General features: G+C 47.8%; 1 protein-coding gene across 1 annotated transcript in view; it reads left to right on the top strand.

Annotated features, from left to right (window-relative positions):
• Positions 1 to 5,968: 5,968 nt before the first annotated feature.
• PPP1R37 (protein phosphatase 1 regulatory subunit 37) overlaps positions 5,969 to 19,369 on the top strand; it is a 52,897-nt gene continuing 39,496 nt past the window's right edge. The window contains exon 1 of the mRNA XM_083159634.1: positions 5,969 to 7,545. Within this exon, the coding sequence (XP_083015760.1) occupies positions 6,936 to 7,545 (610 nt within the window). The 5' untranslated portion in view covers positions 5,969 to 6,935. The remainder of the gene's footprint in view (positions 7,546 to 19,369) is intronic.

The following is a 19,369-nucleotide window of genomic DNA, read 5'->3' on the forward strand; positions in this document are numbered from 1 at the left end:
GAATGTCGACACAGTCGACATGGACACAGTTGGCAATGAGAATCGGACCCTCGCACCGCTCGCTTCGCTCGCAATGCTTCGGGCGCGGTGCCTCGCTGCGCTCGGCACACTATTTTATTCTCCCACCACGCCCTAGTGGATGGTAGGGCATGAAATACCGCCTGTCGGCACATGTCGGCTCAAAAAACAGTGGAAAACCCATGTCGACCTTATGACCAGTCGACCTTCCTCATGTCGACCTTTATGCAAATTCGACCTTAAGTCATGTCGACCTTGGCCCATGTCGACCTTAAGTCAGGTCGACCTTCCTGCCAGTCGACCTAGTGGGGTCGACCTAATGACTGTAGACCTAAATGCAGTCTGACGAATGACCGCATCCCAATTTGATGTTGCCCATAACAGCCAATCAGGTTGTATTTCTTATTTATTTAGCACTAGTGTGGCCAATCCCGGGATCGGGATCGGCGGGATCCCGGTATTTGGCCTAAAAAAGTCCGGGATTTCAATCCCGGGATTGGAGAATCCAATCCCGGGATTTTGGGATTAGACTGCGCATGCGCAGTCTAATGCCGGGCAGCGTCTGAGCACTCGCTCAGACGCTGCCCGGCTGTTCCCGTAAACTGACCCGGCGTGCGGCCTGCGCAGCGTGACAGTAGAGGTCACGCTGTGCAGGCCACACGTCACCAGTGACCGCCCGCCTACCCGCTGGCCTGCCTCCGCCTGCCCGCCTCTTCTCCGCCGCCCGCCTGCATGCCAGCCTGCCTCCGCCCGCCCACCTGCCTGCTGTCTTCGATGGAGGTGCACTTGCCGGGAGGCACCGTGCACCTCCAAACCCACTCCCGGCCGCCCGCCCGCTCGCTTATGTAAGTAGATGTGCGGGTCGGCCGGGGTGGGTCCAATGCTAATAATGGGCTTTTTGGTTTGGATGCCAATCCCGGGATCCCGGGATTGAGCATTTTTCAATCCCGGATCCCGGGATTGAAAAAATGCCCTGGGATTGGCATCCCTATTTAGCACCTTCTAGAAGATAATAGATATAATCTGATTGGTTGCTATGGACAACATCCCATCTTCAATAGAGCTCCCATTTCAGTAAATGTACCCCATTGGGTGGAATTCAATTGCACATGAAGACATCTGCCCAGCCGAATCAGTGCGGCAATAGCCCAAATTCGTACAAAACTGCTCGCTGTTCCGTTTGGGATTTGGCCCGGCGGGTGAGGTGTGCCAGATGTGGTAATGTTGTCAGTATTTAAACTCTGCGGCAGTATGTGGATCTGCAGGAGGTGCTGGTTGTGGTTGGAACAGACTACATTGCCTGGAGTACACGTTTCCGATGGGCGTGCCTCTTTTGTTGCTGCTGATGGGAGTGTCCTTTTTGGTGCTGATGATGGGAGTAATGGTCCTAGGAGTACCTAACCAGTAGATAGAAGCAGTGCCACTGGCGGTCATTATCCAGTGGTTACAGGTACCTTGGCCCTGGTACAGGTCCCGGCAGGGCATCATTTTTATGGCCCCACCAGAGCTGAGGCTGCATGAACTCCACATGAAAGGTGAAGATCTCCAAGCAGTTCTTACGAGGCAGCAGGAGGAGCAGCCGGACCATTTGCTGTCACTGTCAGAGAGACTGTCATGCAGTGGGGAAAGGGAGTGGAGGGCCGACAAATGCTGGTCACTGGTAGCCCACAGTGCCAGCGCCACCACTAAGCAGCTTTAGACCTTTGCCTAGGGCGCCGGCCACTATCGGGCGGTAAAGAGCTGCAGGAGAGCAGGAAGAAGAAAGCTCTGTGCTGCCAAGTACGGCACCTGACCCAGGAGTTCGTACCAGCAGGGAGCCGTACGCCCCCCACCCTTGCATCTCGCCCGTGGAGCAGTGTTAAGCCCGCTGCCCTCTCCCCCTGTGCTGGTCGTCAGAGTAAAGTAAATCTTCGGCGGCAGGCACCCGCTGCCACCCCCCCCCCCCCCTTTGCTAGTCAGCCGCAGAGAGGCGCGCACCCACCCCCCCCCCCCCCCCCCTGTAATCTGCAGGTGGTGTCTGCTGGCATCCCCCCCTCCCCCGTGAGGCTGGGTGGCTGACCTGGCTCTGCCGCTCTATCCTCTCTGGCAGCTGATGGATGGTGAAGCCAGGACTCGGAGCCTAGGAGGGTGGGTGGCTGAGGGTGAAGGAGGCTGGCTGGGTGGAGGAGCCGCTGCTGACGGAGCTCCTGACTGTCCTAACCTCACGTTGGCCTGCCTGCCTTGGTCGGTGACGGTCAGAGAGAGAGAGCGACGAGGCTGGCTGTGTCACCCTGAGGCAGCGCGCCAAATGCGGAGGAGAAGCCGGGAGATTGAAAGAGTTGGAGGCAGACAGTGACACACACACACACACTATCTGTGTGTGTCCATTCAGTCTCCGTCCGCCTCCGCCTCCCTCCTCCCAGCGAGCGCCGCGGCGGAGTGACTGACAGTCAGTCACTGATAGTGAATGGTCACTCTGCGCCGCCCCCCGCCTGCCCTGCATCGATCCCCGCCTCCTTGCTGGCTTCAGCAATCATGGCGACCCGCACCCAACCGGCGCCACTGCACAGCGTAGCGCTGCAGCGCACCTCAGCCATGCTACCACTTTAAAAACTAGCAGAGGGAGACGGGGCGGGCAGAGAGGGGGACTCATTCCTGGACTATGTATTGTCCGGGAACGGCACCTGTCCGGATTCCGGACACCCGGTCTAATTAACGGACTGTCCGGAATTATCCCGGACGGGTGGTAACCCTAAATCACACACTAAATCACACACTCACTGACTCACCACTGTCTATGCTGCACGGCCGTACGTGTTTGACAGTCTCTAACGTCACTGTATCATGCGGAGGTGAGCGAGCCTGGTGGCTGGAGGAGATTCACTGACTGCTGTCTGTTGTCTGCCAGCCCACTGCCCAGGCCATGGAGTATAGCTGGCTAATAATGGTGGTGGTGGACTGAGGCAGGCTGCACTTTGGAGGCTGGCCTGGAGCCCTGGGCTGCCTGGGCCTGCTGGACACTGTCTCCCTGTGTAGCTCTGAGCTCAGTAGCTGGCTGGCTGGTGGTGGACTGACTGAGGCTGGAGTGGTGCCCTGCCCTGGGCTGGGCCTGGGCCCTGCCTGGACTCTGTCTGGACAGAGGCAACTTAGGGTGGTGCTGGGCTGGACTCAGTCTGGACTGTGTGTGGACAGGCTGCCTGTGCCTGAGGCGAGGAATCAGGATGGGTGATGGTGGTGGTAAGGAGGCTGGGTGGAAAGAGGCCTTGTTGTTCCACACTCCACAGCGTGCTGCTAGTCAGAGACTGAGGCTGGGAGTGTGTGTCAGGTTAAGCGCCGGAGGGAAATTGGAGGGAGGAGTCCGGTGGAGCACGGGAGCCTGGGGAGGTGGAGTCAACACACTGTCTATGTGTGTGTGTATAATCCGTCCGACCCGACTCCGCCTCCCTCCTCCCAGTGAGCGCCGCGGCGGAGTGACTGACAGAGAGTCACTCTGCACCGCAACGCCGCCCCCAGGCCGCCTCGTCATCCATCAATCATGATGGACATGGCCGCCGCCAGTCACCCGCGACCCGCCTGGCCCGGCGCCCTTGCTTCACCGCTGCTAACAGCACCGGCAACCAGGGGAGTGGGGACAGACACTCATTCCCGGACTAAATATAGTCCGGGAAAGCCACCCGTCCGGACTCCGGACGCCGGTATAAATTACCGGACTGTCCGGAGTAATCCCGGACGGGTGGTAACCCTAAGTATGGATGGTGTAATGGTTAGTATTACTGCCTCACAGCACTGAGGTTATGGGCTCTTTAACCATGCAGAAGTTTGTACATTCTGCCTGTACTTGTGTGGGTTTCCTCTGGGTACTCCAAAAATATACTGGTAGGTTATTTGGCTCCTAACAAAATGAATTTGAGAATGAATGAGTGAGCATGTACATGTGGTATGGAATATAGATTGTAAACTGCACTGGGGCAGGGACTGATGTGAATGTTCAAATATTCTCTGAAAAGCGCTGCAGAATATGGCCCTTATTCTGGTTCACTCGCAAAGGCAAATTTTTCTTAATGGACAAAGCCATGTGCACTGCAGGGGGGGGGGGGCAGATGTAACATGTGCAGAGAGAATTTGATTTGGGTGGGGTTTTACGTCAAAGTGAGATATATATTGCAGTGCAAGAATAAAGCAGTCAGTATTTTCCATGCACAGAAACAAGATAACTCACCCAAATCTAATTATCTCTGCACAAGTTACATCTGCCCCACCTGCAGTGCACATGGTTTTGTCCATTTCCGAAGGAATTTGCCTTTGTGAGTGGACCAGAATAAGGGCCTATGTGTGCGCTATATAAGAGACTAATAGCACCCCCTGCACCAATGGTAGTTATGCCACTTACTACATGTTGGCGCTTATAGATGTTACTTTCACCATCTCCCTGAAATGCTTTTTCAAAAGTAGGCATGTATTGTATACACACAGGCTTTTTCTTGCTTTTACTTTGTATGTGCTATAAGTCTGACATTTCATTGTTGCTACAAATCAGAAACTTCGGGGTTCATTTACTAAAGCTTCTAATAATAAAAAGTGTTGATGTTGCCCATAGCAACCAATCAGATTCTGTCTATAATTTTCTAGGGTGCAATAACATACCCTCCAACTGTACCGAATTTGTCGGTACAGTACCGTTTTTCAACAGTCTGTACCGGCAAATTAAAATTGTACCGAATGTACCGCTTTTTTTATTTCCCTGCGGCAGTCAGTTATTAATTACTGTGCTCACAAAATCCACCTGGCTCCGCTCCGTCAGCAGATGTGCGTACACAGGCGCGCCGCACTGTATGCCAGGAGTTGTAGTCTGGCCGCTCAGGGATGCTGCAAAGTGCCGGAAGTGGGCAGGGCGAGCTGGCCGGGTCAGGCCGCAACTGTAGTCGCTGAGAGCGGCTGTGTCACTGGGAAGATCACGAGGCTCGGGCCCAGCACAGGCCGCAACCACCGGGGGAAGGGATGGGATGTGAAAGGTGGTGCTGCGCTGGCTCTCTCCTCTCCCCCGTTCCCAAGAGTGCATTGCGGGCCGGTCCCGTGCGTCATGACATCACGGGCCGGCCCCGCGCACCCTGCACTCATGGGAAAGGACATCTACTCAGTCAGCCCTCAGTCTCCGCATGAGCAGACTGTTGGGGGCACGAATCTGCACTGCCTGAGCGCCGAGAGGGATGCCACTTCCACATCAGACAGTACCGTACCGATTTAAAATTAATGTCTGTCCTCAGATGGGGACGAGGCCACACCCCCTATACCACTGACCACGCCCCCTGTACCGGTTTACATGGGGAAAATGTTGGAGGGTATGCAATAAAGAAATGATAGACAGAATCTGATAGATTGCTATGAGCAACGACGTTACCTCTTTTCATTATAGAAGCTTTAGTAAATGTACCGCTCAGTGTGAAATGAGAGACCCACCTGTATATCACACATTTTTAAACCTGCTTAAATAACCTGCACTTAATAAATGAGCAGGACCCTAAGTGCAATTTTCTTCTACATTAACTATTAAAGCCCTGGTGGTTACACCTGACAATAAAGTTAATAAGTACAATAAATAATCATATCACGGTGTGAAAAGTCATTAGATTGGCAGTTGAGTCCAGGTAATAAGATTGTCAGCTAATGAGTCCAGGTAGGCAGGTACATAGTCATACAACCATAACACAAGAACTGGTGCATTTATTTCTAACTGCCAAAGGCAGCTATTTGTTGAAAAACTACAATTCCCGTGACTATTAACCCGTTATTATCAGACTAGGCACGCTGGGATTTGTAGTTCGAGACCCTAGTCGCCTGGTCTTTAATTAAATCCTTCAACCTCTCTATGGTATAATCTCCCCGGCGTCGTTTCGCGTTTGCAATATGATATAACCTGTCATTTTAATCCCACGTCCTATCGTTATTCTACCGTCCTCCTGCAACTCTATGGTAGGTGCTGACGCGGCAGGCGCAGATTGGCTTATCCCGTATGGCCGCATCACAGCCTGGCAGAGACCTGAGACAGAAACATGTGACCCGGAAACTGAGTTAGACAGCAAGAGACAGTGTTGGAGGGACAGAGACACACAGGGAATTCTGCCTGCAAATAGGCTGACTTGGGATACAACTGGGAAGTGCTTCTGCCTGTAAAAAGAGACAGCCTGGCACAGAGAGTGACTGCTGGGGACTGACAGCCCACCAGGGATCATCATCCTTACAGACGACCTGGAGCACACATACAGCAAGGAGGAATCTAACCAAGGTACCTCTCCTCTCCTGCAGGGGCTGCAAGAGCCACTCACAGGTAAAGTGTCAACCTGACAGGCTGCTAGACTGATTTCCACTGTGAGACTGACTGGCCATGGGGAAGACCAGAAAGATGTAGAGACTGAGTGTGAGAAACTGCAGTGACACTTCACTATTCCACACCAACATGCTACAAATGACTGCCTCCTGATAGCATCCCGGGTCATACAGACATACACCACACACTGAGACCGCTGCAAGTCCCCTGGCTGCAACATGTCTTAGGAGAGATCGCTCCATCTGCAAGGGTGCTGCTAGTTTGCATTGTGTATTATTCTAAAAGAAACAAATCTGTTGTTATTCCATTCACCAAACTCTTGCGGAGGTATCCAGGCACAGAAAAGACAGCACAAGTAACTAATACTGTCATCAACAGGATTTCCCATTAACTATCCTTTAAAGAGTAGTGGTGCTGAGTTTTCATGTTATTAAGAATGCATGGACACCAGTGACTTTACCAGCCATTGAGAAGTCTTGTTACGGCGCAAGAAAAGCCCTTCAGCTTCGGTTCCAGGTTCTGTCATTTGTTCCAGATGAGCATCTGTTTTACAGGCTTCTTATGGTTCGGTAATTAAAGATGACCACCATGGCTGGATAGAGTGTTTGCTACTATGGAGATGCCTGCAGTCTTGGAAAGCGCAAATCTGCCCTCTGAGGGGTCACCAAAAGAGGAGGAGCATGCAGAAAATGGGGACAGTTGTGACTCCTGCTCAGGGGAAGGGTCAGGCAATGGACAATGTGCAAATCAAAACACTAAAGAAGAAAATGACACAGATGACCCTTATGAGGTCACCACTCACACCGTAGCAATGAATAATGTGTCCGCTACAGATACTGTTCTTTTAGAGGGTACAGGGGGGGAACTGACTGTGGATGTAAAGTCTGAAGCCCCTTATACTGTGGGCAATGGCCAGGAACTGACCAAAGAGATGTCTTCCGTTGTCTCATTACCAGTAAAGCAGGATTTGCAGGCCTTGCCTCACAGGACCCAACAAGCTTCTTCCAATACAGACATTACAGAAGAAGCAAAGTGTGATGGGGTGGAAGTTAAATTGCCCACTGAAGGAATTGACCAAGGGAATGCTGGGAAAGAGGCCAAAGAGGGAGGGGCTCCAGAGGAGGATAATGGGCGCAGTAAACAGGGGCCTAAAAGGGTCACGTTCCCATGTGATGACGATATTGTTTCAGGTGCCCTAGAACCCAAAGACCCATGGAGGCACGGTGAGGCGTCTTCTCTCTTGCTTATTATATCTGCTGATTGTTGCCTAATGATTTGGGTAGTAACTATGCCTTTATAGCTTTGTGTGATGTCACTGCAACTATTATTCGTGTATGTGGATACTTGAAACTTTTGTCAAAAAGTATGCCACCTTAGATTTGTGTTCGACATATATTGCTCCTCATTGTATAGTTCTCTTCCATTATGCTGGCTGCATTTTCTGCAGTGCTTTTAAATGAAATTATTGCAATTGGGCCTGTTTTCAATATGGTCATATAAGTGGAAGGACAATGTACACAAATCCAAGTGGTATGCATTAGCCTTTGCACCTTTTTAGCCAATTTTTCACATATACCCTGCAGATTGGGGTCATCAGCCAACCTGTTTTTCTATAGGCCTACGTGGGTTTGTCAGTTTGACAAACAAAAATCATTCTCTGTGTGTTCCGCTTAATATTCAAAAATTGTCGTCGATTTGGTTCTGTAACCTTAATATGCCAGTTTGCACACCGGTGTATTGACTTTTATTTACACAGTGAAAATATGCAGTGCTTCAGAGATTTCTTTTTTCAGTAATACAAAATGGTCCTGGAGCTAGATAAAAGTTATCTATAATACAAACGAAGATCAAAAGCATCACTAGCAGTATTTGTCAAGAACATATAAACTCCATACAGATTGTGCCCTAGTAGGATTAAAACCCCAGCTTGGTAAAGAAGTGCCTGGGTAAAAACTTTGTCTCCGGACAAAGAAAGGATTGAGGTGGAGCTGTCACCTGCATGTCATGTTAAATACATCTTGTGGAACAAACTGATGTGCAGCCTATGGGAGCAATTCAGCCAGCATCTTGACTCTGGAAAGCCATTCCTAAACTGTATATGGCTAATTTTGTCTCGCACCCCATAGTGGTGCTCAGGAGAGTTAGCATTGTTGTGTCGACCGTAATGAGTAAATATGAGCCTGATTCAGAAATGGATGGAAATTCAATGCATAATGTAAGCTGCATTGCAATTTCGTCCGAACTTAGGCTGGTCATGAAGAAGACCTCCCCGTAGAAGAGAAGTCTCCTGCATGTAACAGTGATCCCAGCACTGTGACCTACTTTGTCAGCTGGGATCCAACATCGTGACCATCGAATGCAAGGTTCCATGCAGATGACCAGCTAAATAATCCTCAGCTGGCAAACAGAAGGGGGTTGTGAGGCCAGGATTTTTGAGTGTTTACACCTAGTCCGTTGTCTCTCGCCTCCCAAAAAACAGGTTTAACATGTCCCTGCTTTGAGGACCTCTCAACGCCACTGCCTGTCAGTCAAGCAGCGGCAGAGGGGAACTAAGGGCAATATCACAAGATGGGCCTGATGCAGCCGTAGAGTTCTGATAATCTGGGATCTTCATGCATGTTGACCCTGCAATATCCTGGGTCACTACAAAAGTAGTGACCCGTGAGCGTTCTGAGCAATGCTAGATCGGTCAGCACACAGTGGTGTGCCTGCGCTTTGTGCTGAGCGATCTGTCAGGGCCAGTGTTCTCTGGTAAGAACACTGGCCCTGACCAATTAATAACCAGCGCACCAGATATTAATCACTGTGGCGATAGCGACAAGCGTGGCCGTGCATCACTACACACACACACAGAGACACACACACACACACACACACAGAGAGCTATGTAGGGGCATTTTCTGAGCGATGTAGTAAAATTGTTCAGAAAATTGCCAACCTATTCCTAAATCCATTGTTTTGTATGTATGCTCATGTGATGTATTGTGCGGTATTCAATCCCCACCACTGTTTCCAACAGGGGAAATAGCGGTGGCTGCCTATTCAATGCTGTTGTTTCTGACAGCATTGAAGGCAAAACTCAACAAAACTGATCCGATTTTAAAACCAGTTGCATCAGTTTTGTTGGAAACGGCCATGGATTGTAGATTCCGACTCGGAATGTTTCTGAAGTCGGAATCCAGGATGGAATACACCCCATTATCTTGAATACATGGCAATTGGGCCTTTCTAAATGAGTTTGCAGTACAATGCCTGAAAATATACATTAACATTTATGTGCGTAATTATCCATTTCCCTGGTATTTTCCTGCTTCTTGAATTGTATAGTGACGCTCCTCACAATGACCGTAGGATGGTTACGTCTGTGTATACGCCATGTTCAACCAGTAGCAGCACTTCTTTCCTTTTCAGTTTTTGAGAACGGGTTATAACAAACTTCACACATACTGAGTGTTTATTATTATCATTGCCTTGTACTTTTGTTGCCCACTATTATAAAGCTCTACATAGGGCACCGTTCCATCTAGAGCGTCTATAAAAGGCAAACAAAACAATAATTATTGGCAGCAAAACATAATGACCATAAATATAGGGCATTGTAATCCTGACCATAAGAATATTGCAGTCTGTGGTGATCACTGTTCCAGTAATTGTTACGCTGTGCGGAGTTCTGCTGTTTATATCATGTCTTCCACGCAGTTGTAGAACGAGGGCTTATGAATGTTTCTGGCATCATATGCAATCATTAACAACCCTATGACATGCACAACTTATATGTGGGGCAATGTAAACACAGCCATAGAGCTGGATGATTCTGGTCCTATACTATTACCTTGATCTGTAACAAGATCTGACCTCTTTCTGGGTTGATTAATTATAAATCAAACTGAGCACTTATTAGTTATTTATTAGCCAGACTTGTCATTCTTGCACTAGGAGCTGGCTATTTTCCGGACTTAGGTGTATTTATCCTGATGTGTTTTCTGCACAGACCCTGGAATTCTTAGTATGAATAGCTGCAGTTGTGTTTGTGGACTAATGTTGGAATGTTAATTTCCATCTCATTAAATGGCCTTATTGATTAGTCATGCCTTGGCAAAGATGTGTCAGACATTAGACAGGCTCATTACTAATGCTTCAAAGAGGACTCTTAAAATAGATTTTTTTTTTCAAACTAACCCCTCCACCAAATGTCACCTAATACAGTACAGTCCCTCTGCCAAATATCACCTTATACATTACAGCCCCTCTACCTTACTGTTACTCCCTCTGCCAAATATCACCTTATACAGTACAGCCCCTCTACCTTACTGTCGCTGCCTCAACCAGTTGCTACCTTATACAGTACAGCCCCCCCTACCTTACTGTCGCTCCCTCCACCAAATGTTGCCTTATACAGTACAGCCCCTCTACCTTATTGTCGCACCCTATGCCAAATATCACCTTATACAGTACAGCCCCTCTACCTTGCTGTTGCTCCCTCTACCAAATATCACCTTATACAGTACAGCCCCCCTACCTTACTGTTGCTCTTTCTGCCTAATATCACCTTATACAGTACAGCCCCTCTACCTTACTGCCGCACCCTATGCCAAATATCACCTTATACAGTACAGCCCCCCTACCTTTTGGTTGCTCCCTCCACCAGATGTCACATTATACAGTACAGCCCCCCTACCTTACTGTCTCTTTCTACCCCAGTTGTAACCTTATTCAGTATAGCCCCCTACCTTAGTGTGGCTCTCTCTCCGCCAATTGTCACTTTATATAGTACTGCCTCCCTACCTTACTGTCTCTCCCTTCACGAGTTGTCACCTTATACAGTACTGATCCCTTCACCAGTTGTCACCTTATACAGTACAGCCACTTTACCTTAGAGTCCCTCTCTATGGAGTTTTTGTTTATGAATAGGACGTAAATGCCAGCTCCTCATTTACATTGAATCGTTTTGCTTTCATCTGGCCAGCTACAATTTTGGCATATCTTCCTCATCTCACAGCTGTCTTTACTGCAGCTGATCCTTTCATGACTCTGCTGCGTGGAAGACCTAATATGGCCCCAGGCAATTACTAGTGGGAATGGGAGGAATATAGAATGATTAGCTGAAACGACTCTATAGGTGGTAACGGATAAGTCCATGAGCTACTTCCTCATCTTTGCGGTCCTGCTACGCCATTTACATTAGCCGCTATTGTGAAACCAATTGCTGAGGTCTGGCCACCTGTCTTCGACAACTAAAGGTACTTTAACAGCACCACCTTGGGTCCACGCCACCATCTATTAACTTTAGTAAAGTTGTGGTGAGCGGAGTATGGGGAGCGAAGCGACGATTACGCTACGTAAGTTCCGTAGCGGAAGCGGTGGTCGCAAAGATGAAGAAGTAACCTTTTTAATTTTTCAATTAAGAGTTTCACTTTTAAATCATGACGGCCTCCAACAAAACATAAGTGGTTAAGAGGTGTATGTGTTACGGCATATGGAATTAAGAAGAGTGTATATCTATATATAATATAATTTCCCTCTATAATGTCCACCTTTCACTGGCTTTCCATGGTTTTCTGTCTGAAGTTTCGGGTTCGAGCCCAAACCGCACACACATGCTAATGAGTTACATTCCATAGGCTCATTCTATGATTCTGTTGTGTCTGTAACACAACTCCCCGAAACAACATCCTATATTTCTAAATATATGAAATTGTTTTCATTATAATGTTTAACACTATCAGTTGAATGCTATGTGATACCTATTACAAGGCCACAATTATTATTAGTTCAGAGATTCTGTGAATCTAAAGTTCTATGTCCTTTTTTTTTTTAATTAATTTTCCAAAATACACTATGAGGCTATGCTGATTAATTTGATACAAAACATTTTTATATCTGTGTGTGACTACATCTGGTACACACTGGAGCGATGGGGATTTGTTCCGACATTGGAACAAATCCCGTCAGGTTGGATTACACCAGGGGTGGGGAACCTCAGGCCCGGGGACCGTATGCGGCCCCCGTAGCCGTTCTGAGTGGCCCGCGCACCCGCCCGGTGGCTTTGTCAAGTACAGGGGAATTCTCGCAAGAGGTCGGTAGTTCTTGTGAGATTCCTCTTAATCAACAGCAGCCGGAGACTGACAGCCCTATTCAGCGGCAGCCGCCGGAGCGTGGGACGGATGCAGCAGGACAATTTGTAAGATAAATTTTTAGGATTTTTTTTCCCCATACAAACAGCCCTTGGCACAAAAAAGGTTCCCCACCCCTGGATTACACACTGCAGCGATGTTCATGGACGGAGGCCAAATATACAAGTGTCATATATCAAGTTAATAAGCATAATATAGTTGTGCGTCCTAGTCACATTACGTTGTGACTAAGATTAATTTTCGGCAAACAAACGCCTGATGTTAGCAGAGTAGCATCTTGCACTGGATTGTTTATCGATAATGTGCAAATGTAGCAGACATTTTTCAGCCAGCTAGTGGTCGTTCTAGAACCCTGTACCTTTCAAAACTCATGCAGTTCCTCTGTTCTGCCTGGAGTGTCGCTGTCTGCTTTGGTGCTTCTAGTACAGCCTGGTCTGTATTGAGATACAGGCCACAGCAGACATTGACACCCCAGGCAGGTAAGAGGGAATGTATGGGTTTTTGAAAGGTGCAGGGTGCTAGAATGAACAGTACAGCCCACGGTGCAGCTGCATGGTCACATGCAACACCGGTTTGCCTAGCCGATGATACCCCTATTGATGTGTGTGATTACTGGCTGCGTCTGTAGGAGAGCACATCTGATTCAGAAAATAGAGCATAGGAAAGCATTTGCTATTGTGTACAGGGGACCCAAATAGTTACAAGTTAAAATGTCAATATTGCAAAAAGTGGGGGTTAAATTGTAGCCTCAAGGCCAAAAGTAGACAGGCACCTAATAGGGTGTGTTGTCAAGCTGCTCCTGCTACCGGGCGTCAAACCCCTAAAGAAATAAAGACTGGATCAATTGGTTAATTGTTAAAAAAACAATATAGGTATTTATTAGGGATGCAGTTAAAATCCCGGCGTTCAGAATCCCGACGCCGAAATCCCGACACATTCTCCCTCCGTGGGTGTCCACGACACCCCTGGAGGGAGAATAAATTAGTGTGCCGAGCGTTGCGAGGCACCGGGCCCGCTGCGTGGCGAGCGCAGCGAGCCCGCAAGGGGGGGCGATCCACGTCCCCCCCTTGTCAGCATTTCGGCTGTCGGGATTCCGGCGTCGGGATTCTGAACGCCGGGATCCCGACCGCCGGGATTCAGTACTGAATCCATTTATTAATAGGATATATAGTTAAGGTATAAAAAGTTATAGATATAACAATCATGTGCGAGTGGCAGGTGGCATTTAATCCACACGCAACGCTGCAAAATTCGCAGCGTTGCATGTGGACCAGAATAAGGTCCTTGGTGTTAAGAAAGCCACACAGTAGCACAGATTCGGGGCCTAATTCATGTTTGCACACAATGCCGATACCAGTCTGCATAGCGGTATCCAACCCTGGGCATCGATGTTCATCATTGCATTGGTACTGCGTATGCATTTGTTGAGGACTTTGTAATGGCTCCTGTCAGTGTCTATGTCCTTTTCAGGGTGACATGCGGCACTTGCAATGCTTAGCAGTTTGTAGCCTGAAGATTCGCAGCTGTGTCGGTATTAGCGTACACATGTGAATTGGGTGCTCAGTGACACACAGATATACAAGTCTCTTATCAAATTCATCAGTGCAGCCTTGTGCATTTGCCTTTGTGGAATTACATTGAAGTTTTAAAGCATGCAAAAGTTGCTTGGCACATGCTGAGTCACATGGGATCTGGTGCCCCAAGAAGAGACTGTAGTCTATGAGAACACCTTGTATATGGAATTTTAGTATATCACAACCTTTATAGTACAAATTACTATACAAAAAACTTTTTGCAAAATAAAGATAACAAAAAATAGCTTTTTTAGATAACTTGTAACATTCAGAATGTGGAATTAGTTACATAACACAAGAAACTGTGGCCCTCCAGCTGTTGTTAAACTACACATTCCTGCATTCCCTAATAACAAAACTAACTGTGGCATGGCATGATGGGACTCGTAGTTTCACAACAGCTGCAGGGCCATAACATGCATGCTGTAAAGTAGAATGAAACAGTGCTGTCTAGAATAATACAAATTATTTAATGTTAATTCAAACATAATATGGCCACCAATAATAACAGACAAAACTGAACAAAGCAATACAATTAAAATATCACTATCCCTATAATCCGGGATTATTGTAATTAAATTCTCCTCAACACCTTCGGTTAGTGGTTAATAATTGCATGCAATATTCTGTGGACTATCCTCTGTTTAACCGGTTAGTAAATTAACTTAAAGGTATTAGCATTTTAATCCCCACTTTTATGTGCACATAATTGCAGTGGTATACTTAAGTAGGTCCAGCAGTTAAAACCAGGAGTCCGGCTTCCAGTCCCCAGTGAATTTCTCCGGCTGCTGGTGCAGTCCTATGTGCAGCCTTATACATGGATAAGCACTGGTTCCGGCCTGTATGCAGCCAAAGGTGCTCCCCGTGACCTCTACGCGTTTCTCCGCCTTCTATAGTTATCAGCGGCTTCTTCAGGAGGTGTTAACATTAAATAATTTTTTCTTGTTTTGTACCATAAGGGGTTTGGAATCCCCTTTTTCTTGAATAATCTGCAGTTTAGAATAAGCTATCAATCATCGCTCAAAATCATATTAGCTTGGTTATGTTTGACACACTGGCTACCGGACTGTTTAGGGGCATACACACGTTGAGATGTGTGCTAAGCGGTTTTGCTAAGCTATTTAGGGTAGGTGATTTCTAGGTGTCTCGATCGCCAATACACATGCAGCGATGTGAGCTAAGCGATTTTACTTAATAAAAAAAAAAGGCAGGGTAGTGGTTCAGGATAACTTAGGGGGCTATTCTAATTAATTTGCACCCCCAAGCACCAATGTTGTGTGTCTGTGCACGCATGTGCATATGCCAGGTGCGTGCAGTCACGGCAAACAGATTGTTTGCCAGGCGCACTCACCCAAGACTGTGGGCAGGGGGCTTTGGGCGGCAGTGGGTAGTCACGCTTATAGGATCACCCAGCATTTCACGGGCATTCCCATGGTAATTGGCCCCTGACGTGGGTGACGGGGGTGGGCAGCTGACATCACTGGATGTCAGCTGCCCGCCCACTTCCTGGCGAATGTGCATGCATATCTAAGGTGACCTGAGTGTGACTTTAGATATGCGTACACTCACCACATCATTCGATGGTCTGCGACCATCGAATGATGTGGGAGTTTCCGCATAGCCTGTGAATGGATGTTTATGTTAAACATCCATTCGCAGCCAGTGCGAACGGACGTGACGTGCGAGGGGGGAGGGGCGGACCGGCATTCGGCAGACGGCGTCTGAGGGACTCGCAAGGCTGTGAATTCGCAGCCTTGTAAATCAACTTGAATAACCCTTAGAAGATCGTTATCGCTCATTCTGTACACACAGAGGGATTTGTTGTCACTTGCTAAGCAATTTAACTAGATTTTGACTGCATGCACTGACTTAACTAGCGGACGATAGCTATGTGCTGGAACGCGCATCACTATTGCTCGGGGCATACACTATGCTTGCTTTCTAAGTGAATCTAATCAGATCGCTTACAGAAGAGCACAACAACAACATCGCTTTGTGTGTATGCCCCTTTAGTGTAGAGGCTAAAGGGGTGGATAAGTAGGACAATTTCTAATACTGAACAGGACAGATAGACTTGTTTGTTTTACATGATTAAGCGACTTACCCAACCCTTTTTGGCTTGATGTGATAGAATGATCTTTCTTATTTCATATACATTATTAGATTTTTATTACTTCCAGTACAAGACTCTCAGTGCTTCAGAAGAAAAATCTAATAAGCAAATTAGAAATAGAAACCCATGACCTACTCACCCACTCTGCTGCATTACACATTGGCACAAGATGCCTGGTACGACTGATCCACAAGTTCCCGTGAGACTTCTAGTACCTAGCATCTTTTCTTTGTCATAATGTGATGTAACTAGTGCTGCTTTCAGACCGCAAAACTGGCTTTGACCCTGTATTTTAAAACGTTTCCAAAAACGGGTCTGCCAGGTAAAACCCCTTTCACACCGCATCTCTTAAATGGTATATTACCGTTTAAGTGCATTTTTTTGGACACTGGCAGACCCGTTTTTGGAAACTTTCCAAACACAAGGTCAAAGCCAGTCTTCAGCACGCCCCCCCCCCCCCCCCCCCCCCCCCCCCCTGCGGGTTAACACAGACTTAAGAAACCCCCCCCCCCCCCCATGGGGGCAGCCATTTTCCAAAAGTCACTTTTCTTATAAGAAAAGTGACTTTTGCAAAATGGCTGCCCCCGTACGAAAGACAGTTTTTTTAAACAGGTCTTCCTATGGGGCAGCCATTTTCTGAAAGTCCCTTTTTTTTTTTTTTCATAAGCGCAGCCGTCCATACTGACAGGATCCTCCCTCAAGGAGGTACCGGCTGCACGGGGGGGGGTTAAACACATGGGGGGGGGTGTTTCTTAAGCCTGTGTTAACCCACGGGGGAGGGGGGGTTTCTTAGCCCTGTGTTAACCCGCGGGGGGGGGGGGGGGATTTCTTAACCCTGTGTTAACCCACGGGGGGGGGGGGGGGGGGCTGAAGACTGGCTTTGACCCTGTGTTTGGAAAGTTTCCAAAAACGGGTCTGCCAGTGTCCAAAAAAACCCACTTAAACTGGTTTTCCTATGGGGCAGCCATTTCATTTACAGTCCCTTTTTTTTTCCATAAGCGCGGCCGTCCATACTGCCGGGATCCTCACTCAAGGAGGTACCGGCTGCACGGTGGGGGAGGGGGGGTTTCTTAAACACATGGGGGGGGTTCTTAACCATGTGTTAACCTGCGGGGGGGGGGGTCGTGGGATGTTAACCTGCGGGGTGCGGGGCGGGTGCGGCTCCAGCGCTATGAATATTTAATGAGCGCTTATTAAATATTCACTGCGCTGATTTTTATGCCAAAATACCGGGTCTGAAATGGGTAGGACCCTCCATTTTAAGTGGTCCTGCACCTGTCAGACCGCACAGATTACCGTTTTAAAACGGTAAAAAATCTGCAAAATACCGGTTTTTAAGTGCGGTCTGAAAGGCATATAATGCATCAGGAAACAGCGTTTATTAAGTTGATATGCAACACTTGTATTTCTGTGTGTGACTGCGTACAAAGCGCCACAATTCAGTTCTGGTGTGCGTCATATACAGACTCAGCCGCACACAGATCTACAAGCGCCTCAGTCTATTAACCCTGTATAAACCATTGCATGTTTTTAAATTATTCCAGTGATGACAGTGGTAAAGTAGACGTATGGGAACTTGCGTAACCCCCTCATTCTTATTTGATATTTTGATAATGCTGCAAACTTTCACAATATTTTCAGACCTTTAAATGGCCGACGGGATGTGAATGTTAGCCGCCATTTTTTTTAACTGTTTATTGATCAGCAGTGCGGGTTCACATCACAACAATGGCAGAAAGTACACAACATATTACATGTCTCAACGAGGACAAAGAATGTAACCATTGTATAAACGACCATAAAGACTGCTGTGCTTTTTTCTCTTTTTCATAAAGAAGATGCATTACAGAAATGTAAAGAAAAATAGTAAAGAGTGAAGAACAGAAAAGAAACTAAACAAAATAAACAGACAAAAGGCAAAGAAAACCCGAAGCGTCCATCCTCCACTCTCTAGTCGTAAAAGTATTAATTCTAAGTGGTGTATTCGGTACTTGTGTAGCTTCTCTGACATCGAGCGAAAACGCCCAGACTCCCTGCTAATAGTGCTGGGCGACTTCAACAAGGCTAGCCTGACCAAAGAACTGCCCAGGTACAAACAACAAGTAGTCTGCCCCACCAGAGACGGACGCACCTTGGACCACTGCTACACTCCCCACAAGGCCACCTACAGGTCCATCCCCCAAGCCGCTCTTGGCTCATTGGACCACTGCTTAATCCACCTTCTTCCCACCTATACCCAGAAGTTAAAAAGGGCAAAACCCGTCATCAGGACCCCCAAAAAGTGGACCAACGAGGCCAAGTCGAAACTCCAGGCCTGCTTCGACTGCACAGACTGGGGGGTCTTCGAAGCCTCGGCGACCGACCTGGCTGACTCTGTCACCTCATACATCAGCTTCTGCGAAGACTTGTGTATCCCGACAAAAACATACCGCATCTTAAACAACAGCAAGCCCTGGTTCAATGCCCATCTCAGGCAACTTCGCCACGAGAAGGAGGAAGCATACAAGAATGGCGACAGAACATTATACAATCACTGCAGAAACCTGCTAAATAAGGAAATCAGGCGGGCAAAGAGGCAGTACGCGGACAAACTTACAAACGACCTCACAAACAACAACTCTGCCTCTGTATGGAGAAGAATGGGTGCCATAACAAACTACAAGCCTCCGTAGAAGCCAGCCTCACCTCACCGGAACCTGGCAGAGGAGCTGAACCTCTTCTACTGCAGATTTGACAAAGAGGCTCCGCTCCTCCCCACAAATGGACGTGACTATAACCAACCGCCTGCACTGCAAGTCGCCACGGAGGAGGTCAAGGCACTGCTCAAAAAAGTCAATCCTAGGAAAGCGCCGGGCCCTGACGGGGTAACACCTTCCACCCTGAGGGTGTGCGCAAACCAGCTAGCACCCGTTCTTACTTTAATCTTCAACATAATCACTGGAGCTACAGCTGGTTCAAGCCTGCCTCAAAAAGTCCATTATTGTTCCAGTCCCAAAGAAACCAGCTGTCAAGTCTCTAAACGACTATAGGCCGATAGCCCTAACCTTGGTGGTCATGAAATTGTTTCAACGTCTGTTTCTAGATCATCTGAAATCGGTGACCAGTTTGAAACTGGACCCCTCCCAATTTGCTTATTGGTTGAATCGCTCTGTAGAGGACGCAGTCAACTTGGGTCTTCACAATATGCTCCAACACCTCGATAACCCTGGCACCTACGCAAGGGTCC

The sequence above is a fragment of the Crinia signifera genome, chromosome 9 (assembly GCF_055691185.1).
Source record: "Crinia signifera chromosome 9, ASM5569118v1, whole genome shotgun sequence".
Classification (NCBI taxonomy): domain Eukaryota; kingdom Metazoa; phylum Chordata; class Amphibia; order Anura; family Myobatrachidae; genus Crinia; species Crinia signifera.